The 9,724-nt window shown below is 35.3% G+C and overlaps 2 protein-coding genes across 2 annotated transcripts in view; one reads left to right on the top strand and one right to left on the bottom strand.

The window, feature by feature from the left end:
• The window catches only part of CASK (calcium/calmodulin-dependent serine protein kinase (MAGUK family)), a gene marked incomplete at its 3' end in the record, with an annotated part of 84,323 nt that overhangs the window by 40,330 nt on the left and 34,269 nt on the right, over positions 1 to 9,724 (bottom strand). Inside the window, exon 4 of the mRNA XM_010020835.1 lies at positions 9,097 to 9,169. Within this exon, the coding sequence (XP_010019137.1) occupies positions 9,097 to 9,169 (73 nt within the window). The remainder of the gene's footprint in view (positions 1 to 9,096; positions 9,170 to 9,724) is intronic.
• On the top strand, positions 1,668 to 2,705 carry GPR82 (G protein-coupled receptor 82). The gene has a single exon (XM_010020834.1). It carries the CDS (start codon positions 1,668 to 1,670, stop codon positions 2,703 to 2,705), a length of 1,038 nt encoding a protein of 345 aa, XP_010019136.1.

The raw sequence follows: 9,724 nt of genomic DNA, 5'->3' as shown, positions 1-9,724 counted from the left end.
CCAAAAACGGGAAGTCTTAAAGAGAACAGTAACAATCCCTCCACCCCCCACAAGGGTAAACCACTATATAAAGGACTGTAAGGTGCTTCTGTACCATACCTACATGACCAAAAGATTGTTACAATCTCTCTTCCACACTATCTCATTCTTTTACTTTCTCTAATGGAGCTGCATCCTGACCTAATTTCAAAGTCCTTTCTTTGCACAGATTAACATCATCTTGACTGAACTATAAGTGCCTACCTGCTTTTTGACACTGTAAAAGAAAAGTGTACATGCTGAAAACTTATGTCAGAGAGATACTGGTCTAACTATACTTTCCAGATTCAAGTTATCATCCTTTTCAGTGCAACAGTGGAGATAAAAAAAGACATCAGACAGAAAAATTTCCTCTCTGCAAAGGAAGGTGCCTGCAGCTTGTGTAGGTAAGCTTAAAACTGCTACTTCTTTGTTTCACCTGACAAATTTGGGCATTGAATCAAAAAATGATCATTAGACTTCTAAATGACTGAATTAAAAAATACTTTGTGAATTTAATTCAATTATAATGAAAGAATTTACTATATTTGGTTCTACAATCCATATGAGACTTTGCGTACACTAAAATGCAACAGCTATAAAAGTTAGTTTAGTTTGCAAGTTGTCAAGCATGGTCTACTGCATAATTTTTAAATATGACTTTTTCAACTTTTTGCTATCTTATCAACCTTGTGTCTGGGTTTTTCATTGTAGCTCCATAGAATCCTCTTTGATATCCAAGCTCATTTGGTTACAGCTATTTAAAATAAAATATTATCAGGTTAGGTCTGAGATATTTTAATTTTCTCAATATGATTTTGTATGGGACAAAAGCTAACTATGATACACTTGACTGAAATAGTATCTGTATGACAATAAAACCTTTCTTCACTACAGGTCAGCAAGATGAAATGTCAGTTTTTTGTGTAGTCGTATAGAAGCTTCAATTTCTTATTTTTAATTGGAAATTAGGAAAAGATGGAAAACTGAACTTGGAAAAAATAAATATATTGCCGTTTTCAACAACCATTTTGTATGTGTAAAAATACAGACTGAATTGGTTATGCAAAATGCACGTGCAACATTAGAGCTCTGAATGAAGTAATATTAGATAGAGACATCAGCAAAAAATAAATGCATCTAGCCAGATTCCTGCATCATGCACATTTTAATTTGCACTTAAATGGTGATACTGGATACTCCTCTGCATTTTGGCTGTTAAAGTAATACTTCACACTTATTTTGCCTATGTAACTTAAAATAACCTAGAAGTGATTTCCAAAGTAGGTTACAGATGTTGCATAAGACTGAGAAATAAACTAAGACTACACAAGTTATTATCAGATCTCAGCTTGAACCTTCTGTTTCGTAGTTTATTTCATTAGATTCTATGTACGTAACATCTATGGGGTTTAACATCAGCCAGATTTCCTTCACAAAATTTCAGTGGAAGAGAACACCCAAAAAGTAACCTTATGCAAACTCAAGATGGTAGCCCCAGAAGACAAACAGCAGTTAGTAATACTGAAAAGCAGGGAGGGGGAAGGGAAATAAGGGAAATTAAATAGATGTTAGATGCACATTACAGAAGAATAATTCTTTTAACTCTGTTTCAGCTCTGATCATTCAGTCGAGAAACACTGGCATAAATGAGAAATTCAACATGTCTTCTTCAGCCATCGCTAGCTACTACTGTAGCTCTACCAGTCATCTACTCTTGCCTATTTCCTGCTGGAAGTTTTGGAAATGTTCTTGCTGCCTGGATATTTTCAAGGCAAGCACTCACAAAAAGAACACAGTACATTTACCTGGCAAACCTTGTTACTGCAAATTTACTTATATGTAGCACAATGCCTTTTCTGGCTGCCTATTTTGCAAGAGGGTACCAATGGACTTATGACTCTGCAGCATGCGGAATAGCAAATCATCTTGGGACTCTTATTATGCATGTCAGTATGTATGTTACGATTATAATTTTATGTTCAATTGCTGTAAGTCAGTATGCAACACTGAAGAAAAATAGTGATGCACAATACTCTCAAGCAGTTAATGAAAACTTTTACAGACATGTACTTGCAAAGTTTCACCAGCCAAAATTTGCTAAATATTTGTGCATCATTATATGGCTTACTGTGCTCTGCATAACAATAATAGCTATAATACATAATGTCCAGGCAAGGGCTAAGGAAGAATTTCACAGATGCTATAACATCAGGGTAGAAGCGGGTGAATTCGCTTCAATGATTGCAGCTTTTCTTGGCACTTCATGTTTTTTTGTATCTTTTATGACAGTGGTGTTGTCATACTATTCCCTTACCAGACATCTGAATAAAATACAGAAAAATACATGTATTGGAGAAAAACATCTAATTTACAGTACAGTGAAAAGAAACATTTTTGTCATCCAGATGATACTAACTGTCTGCTTTCTTCCATATCATATTTTTAGGCCAATTTTTTATGTACTGCTTACAAATAATGACTGCCCAAGGTTAAACTATTTAGTGGAAATTAAGAATTTCCTTACTTGTCTTGCTGCTGCTAAGAGTAGTTTAGATCCGGTTATAACCCTTCTGTTAGATAAAACATTTAAGAAAAGTCTCTATGGCCTGTTTACAAAAGCCACACCACCAGAACACCACGAACGTAAAACTGGTATTTTCATTGAAGATACCCTTGAAATGTGAGGGAATATGGAAAGGTTTTATCAGAATATAAGTAACAATAATCTCAATTTTAACTACCTATAACCAGATTTTGATATGAAACGGTAAATATTTAAATAAAATAACACATTACATGTATTTTTTTCCAAATGATTTTGCTTGCTATATCAACATTAGCCATAATAAATCCCATGTGTATATCTAAGTAATTTATACAGTGAACTGTGTAGACACCTTTATCCATGCAATGCAAAGACATTTTATGTTTGGCCTATGGACAGTGGAAGGCAGAAACGAGGCTGAAGTTGCTGGCCCAGTTCTTTTTTACTATCAATAAAAGAGTCCCAGGATTTGGACACGTTTCCTTTATTAAAAAAGGGTGAACAAACCACACATGTTTTCTCTGCAATTGCTGAATCACATATCAAAGGTTTAAAGAAGCAGGAACAGAAAGCTACAAAATACACTCAGGATTAACATGTATTTTTTGTTCATGAGTATTTAGACAGAAAGTTGATTCCTTTTTTTTTTTTTTTAAAAAAAAAAAAAGAGGAATTTCAATAATCCTAGCCTAATCTTGTGAGGTCAATTCTACTGTTTAATTAGGAAGGCATAAATGCTTATTATTTACAGGTATACAAAATATATTAAATGATAAACATTTAACGATTATTAACAGTATGAGAGCAGTGCAAAATAGGAGATTTTGTGGTTGAGTTCTAACTGTAGAAGTTAGAATGTTATTATGACTTAAGTAGAGATTTCAGTTACTTTGAATCATTTCTGTAGAAGATGCTTAAGATTACATAATGGTCTCTTCCCTTGTACAAGCTTTGCAACTGAGATCAAGAGGAGTTCAGAGTGAAAAAATGTTATGAAATACTAGATATTCTGAGAAATCCTACCACTCACCCAAAACTTCAAAACAGCAGTGAGCAATTCTGTCTTCCCTACCCCACTACTGAGTTCCATGACAGGTACGCTAAACTGACTCAAGTGCCAGTAAACACAAAATATGACGTCTTCTCTAGGGGGGACCCCAAGACTTCATTGTATTTTGCAGAAGTTAAATAAAGTTGCAAGTGAAAAAGACAGAAAATCATAGGAATGTAGTGTTTCATTTAATACAATGTTACCCATAATAGATTTTAGTGATTCCTTCTTTCACAGGATTCCCACATGGTGTTTAGCATATGATTTACGGAAAAAACCAGAGGTGGGGAGCTTCAGGGTCTATACTGAATGAGGAAGTGCTCCTTAGAAAAACATGGCCAGATAGGACACCTTAATTCTGCCTCTGCTATCAATTTCACAGCCTTAATAACATCTTAACAATTTAATATGTTACAAAATCCTCACACAGCAGTTGCTGTTGGATCTCAAGGATAGCTTCTAGAAAATACAGAAAAAGCATGAGTGGTTACTGACTATTCTCAGAGGGCATAAAACAGGTTCCATGCCAAAGTGAAAAGAGCAGAAGGAAAGAAATATGCAAGAAATTTCTTGGTTTGGATATTCAAAGATTGGAAAGAGCAGATGGTCTTAAACAACAGCTTATATTCTGGTTATTTTTTATGTAGTTAAATAAAAACTTACACAAACACATGCAAACACATATGTACAGGCCTTACTCAGTTTCTAGGTACACCTAGAAGCAGAAGTATAGGAATCTTGAACTCTACTGGCAAAATCTGAAGTGCCAAACTACAAGTAGTTTAGGCAATGAACGATAGAAGTGGTAACTGAGTGTGCTCTCAGAATTCATGTGGTTAATTGAAGTTTTGTATAGTGCCTAAATTAACATGCAAATCTATCCACAGATCAAGTCTCAGGTCACCTGGACCAACTGAGATTTGCAGATGCCACACAACACTGTGTTACGCTCAGTCCTACTTTCTGGAAAAAGGTGGCAGAATCAGTGTATTTTTCCCCCAGCAGTTCTATCTATTTAGATGATCACATGTTGGAAACAAACATTCATATCTACTGAGATAAACCTGTAACAAAAATTTTGCATGTCTACATTTAGGCAACAAGCTTGCTCTGACTCCAGTTGCACACCAATCACCTTACTGGTCACAGAAACATATAGAAGCATCCAATTTATATGGATATCATAGAACAAAGTTGGATCATTTGGACTGAACTAAATCTACAACTAAAGCTCTTGATGTGATTAAAATACTCTTGTGTCTGTTACATTAAAAGGTATTTTCATAAGAGGAGTTCTGCAACTATATAAATGCCACATAAGCACCTCAATATAGGCTAACTGAAGACCGACCATAAAACCTCTCAATGTTTTACTGATAAAAAAAACAACATTCATTTGAAGTTATTGCAAAAATGAACAGGTGAAAAAATCTGCAATAAACACTGAAGAAACTCACTTTTTATACAGCACTGTTCTGCTTCATGAGTTATACAATACTTAAACATTCTATTTCTTGAGATGAATCACATTTTACTTTAAGTAACTAGCACAGAAGTCTTCTACCAAGATCAGCATTAGTCTATCCCCTTACTAACAGGTAACTGTGAAACTGTCAAGACAAGACAAAGCAACTTTTCTCGCATGCTGAGAATATAACAACTTAAAATATTGAATGGAGACCAAAAGTGACTATCCTAAATGCACAATGATACTTCAGGTACTCTACACCACATTATCTGCCATAAGGAATGGAAATATTCAAGTTCATCTGCTTATAACAAACCCACCACTTTCAGCTTTTGAAATCATAGTTATTAAAATAATTCCGTAGCACAGAACTTAAGGAAGTTCAATGACCAGTGGTATCCTTCACAATTAAGAGTAGCAGAGGCATACTATTATTTTTTATCCTTCTTGAAGAAAGATTGCAGCTACAGAGCACATTTTGGTTACCTGTTTTTAGTTCCATTTAATCTTGAGGCATGCATTATTGCCTGTAATAAACACGTTGTCATATATAAAGTTACTACCTTCAGTTGTATTTATTTTAAGAGAAAAAAAATACTTTAATACCCAATTTGTTACTTTCTTATTCCTGAAGGTGATGTAAGAGGAAACACTATTTTGCAGGACAGAATATAGCAAAGAGGAAATTTGGAAGAAAGATAAAAGCCATTTTCCTCCTATTTCTTTCTCTTGTTTCAAAGGTTCTCCTGCCACTCATCACTTTTTAACAACCATATTAACAAAACACTTTAATTACTGCCTAATACTGGCAGCTCAAGAGAAAGTGACTTCAGTGACAAATGCTACTCAAAACTCTAGCAAGGGTTTTATAGAAAAAGACAAGCATCTCATTTCAGACACACATTCCTCCCACTTCCCTTTTTTTTTTTTTGTTCTCTCACATAAAGATAATTCTGCATATGAACTACAGTGTAATAACATTTTATATTGGAAAAGATCCCACTTCAATGTTGCTACTTTTGGTAGCCATCTTCTGGATATTTCTGATAGATTCAGAAAGAATAAAAGGAACGGCTGAGTCCTATATTACTAGGATGTCAGAATAGGAATAAATGTTGTGGTAAGGGAAGAAGTTCTTGACATTCACATTTCTGATGCACAGTTGTCTTAGAGTCTTCCACCTTGCTGCATTATTGAATGAACATAAGATCAGATTAACTGAAGGTGACGCAAAGGTGCAATTGTCACTGATTATAAAGCCTTTAAACAATGTTGAAGGGGGTCAAATGATATACAGAGGCTCAAGAAACATCTGGTTTCACAGAGCAGTGAAGTAAATTAAGACAACTACAGGCTATCTTGTGAAAGCTTTCATGTTTTTATTCTGTCATCAGAAGTGAACCTGGGGCATATAGAAGTTTATCATAGGCTTCAGTCATAGTGCCCCAGAAGCTTTGGTAGATCTTGTCACAGAATTCAGTTGAAGTTTCTGGCACCAGAATTCAGCAAACTTAAGTATTCCTGTTTAAATCTCCTAATCAGTCAAGAGCTAAGTTAGCACAAAAGTGGCTAAAAGACACCTAATTCTTACGCAAACTATAAGGTGCAAATTTTCCTGTGCATTAGATAATGATAAAATATTTTGCAGTTCAAAATAATATTCACAGAAAGCTTAAGAGGGAAAAAAATGTAGTATGACAATATCAGCATTACAGATTTTTATTAACAGGTTGACAAGAAGCTCAACATGACCCAGGAGTGTGTGCTTGCATCCCAGAAAGCCAACTGTATGCTGGGATGCATCAAAAGGAGGGTGACCAGCAGGTAGAGGAAGGTGATTCTTCCCCTCTACTCCACTCTGGCGAGACCCCTCCTTCAGTACTGCATTCAGTTCTGAGCTCCCAACGTAAGACAGACATGGACCTACTGGAGCAAGGCCAAAAGAGGGCCTCTCCTATGAAGACAGGCCGAGAGCTGGGCTTGTTTAGCCTGCAGAAGAGCAGCCTTCCAGTTCCTGAGGAGGGCTTAAAAGAAAGCTGGAGAGGGACTTTTTACAAGGGCATGTAGTGATAGGACAAGGGGGAATGTCATTAAACTGACATAGGGTAGATTTAGATTAGGTATAAGGAAGAAATTCTGCACCATGAGAGTGGTGAGGCACTGGAACAGGTTACCCAAGGAAGTTGTGGATGCCCATTCCTGGAAGTGTTCAAGGCCAGGCTGGAAGGGGCTTTGGGCAACCCGGTCTAATGGAAGGTGTCCCTGCCCATGGCAGGAGGGTTGGAACTAGATGATCTTTAAGGTTCCTTCCAACCCAAACCATTCTATGATTAATTTACTTTCATCCATTCAGATAATTTGGAAAGTGGTCATTCTGTCTACTTTCTTTCAAAACAATGTCTACAGTGACATCTAGAGCTGGGACACTGTATTTAGCTTAATATGTTCTACACCCAAACCCTATAGTTCTGCACTGCTTTTGCCAAAATGAAACACTCTGTTGGTTTACACTACTTTAAAGCAATACACAAAAAAAGAAATCTTACTTGCTTATGTAATCGAACAGGTGTCTTTCTAAGGATGGCATTTAATAAAGCCAGTGATTTTAAAGTTTTCAGAATCTGGATAAACTGCAAAACAAATTCCCATTTTACACTCAGTAAAATGGGCCTCCCTTAGAGGTCCCTTAAACTGAAATTTGGTTTTTTTCAAGAACACAGTCCAACAAAAACAGGTGCAGCTTTCAGGAAGACACACCAACACATAAAGGTGATGTTAATCCTGAAATTCTCATGTGGTACCAAAAATGAATAATTGAAGGAATCTAGAACCTTTGAGACAGAACAAAATGACACACTCTACCATCAATTAAGAGATTTTCTTTAGAATTTACTTTAGTAATTAGTAATTTAGTAATTTCTTTAGAAATTACTTTTAAAATACCAAACTTACAAATACCTGAACAACCTATTACATGGAATAATTTTCTTGATTTTAGAAAAGAAGAAAAAAGAGATTGGGAAAGGTCTGTAATACCTGTGTATACAAGACTAAATGACTCCTTGAATTAAAATCACCAGTTCAGTGACCACAGTCTCTTCTGTCACAGATTGCCTGTAGAAGTTCGAAAGACAGCTTACCCTCTCTCAATCTTCTTTATTCACTAAAGGTCAAGATTCACTTCTCAAACTGCACCATCAGAGCTTGTTGGAATTCTTATTAATTCCTATAGTGTTTGACTCACTTTGGATAAAAGCAAACTCTCACAGGAACAAGTGGGAATAACTATCTTAGACAATGATATTAACAAAGAATATGTATATTCAAATTAAAGAGAGTCAAATCCACTTAGGCTAAAACTCCTAATTACTTACATTACAGTTACTTTGGAATAAACTAGTTCCATAAATATCCATAGAAATACTACAGAATTCACCAGATGAAAACAAGTATTACATACATTGTTCTTAAACACTGTATTTCTCCTCCCAAACTTGTTTGTATTAGAAAAGTTTTTATCATCATTATCATAATAAATGTTTAAGACTGCTTGCAAAAAGTAGATAATCCTACCAAAGTTGTAGCATTTAAGCATGTGTTGTCTCTCTGAAATCTTAGTCTGGATGAAGACTATCATTATGCTGTCAAATGATGCCATTAATCTACCAATGCCAGTTTAATTTATGCAATTAATTTATATACACATTTTCCTAACAAGAAAAAAATTGAAGCAGATTTCATATGAATATTCAAAAACTGGAAATTAAACTGACTTTCAAAGTAAGCTGCAACCAAATGCATATGTAATCTGTGAATAAAGACCTCCTAAATGTTCTATATTGATGGAATTAGAGATGGGCTTTAATCTTACACGACACATTAGGAGTAAACACACACTTAGCAATACAGCTTCCTTTTCTAGAGCTTCTCCCTTCATCTAAATTACAGAAATTAAAATTCAGTAGTTTGTACTATTGTGGCAAAGAAAAATAAAGTATTTAAACCCCTTACCTTCACATCCCTGTGAATTATATTATTATCATGACAGTAACGTAGAGCTTCCAATATCTGTCTCATGTAATGACTGAAAAAACAAAGACATCACACATGATAAACCTGCAGGAAAAATTACTATATGCACATAACAAACCAAGTTTTAGGAGTCTAAGTATATAAAACTAATCAATTAACTTAATCTTAAATATACAGAGTTCAGTAGAACGGAGTTTGTGTTTATAAAAATGAATAACAAAATCCAAAGTTTAACGATTATTCTGACTGAAACCGAGGAAAATTATAAAAGAAAAATCTGCATTTTCCATTTTCTAAAGTTTTCAAATGCTCAGTAATACTGCTTCATATGAAAAGGAAGTCAGGACTCTTCAGGTTTTTTGTAACAAAAAACAGACAGGAAGAAAGGAAGTATTAGTGCCTGATTTATCTAGAAAGGGATAGAACCGAGATCTTGGCTTGCTTGATGCAGACTAACATCTTTCTCCCCTGCGTCCAAAGGATCGCCTAGCGTATTACTGACCATACTAAAAAGCCAAGAAAGCCAACAGCAATCTGTGCTGCATCAGGCAGAACATTACTAGTGGGCTGAGGGAGGTAATCCTTGTCCTTGGGAGGTTCCAGCTGG

Source organism: Nestor notabilis, unplaced genomic scaffold (assembly GCF_000696875.1).
Source record: "Nestor notabilis isolate BGI_N333 unplaced genomic scaffold, ASM69687v1 scaffold3608, whole genome shotgun sequence".
Taxonomy (NCBI): Eukaryota; Metazoa; Chordata; class Aves; order Psittaciformes; family Psittacidae; genus Nestor; species Nestor notabilis.
Note: the sequence above shows the minus strand (reverse complement) of the source record. Positions and strands in the feature narration are given on the sequence as shown.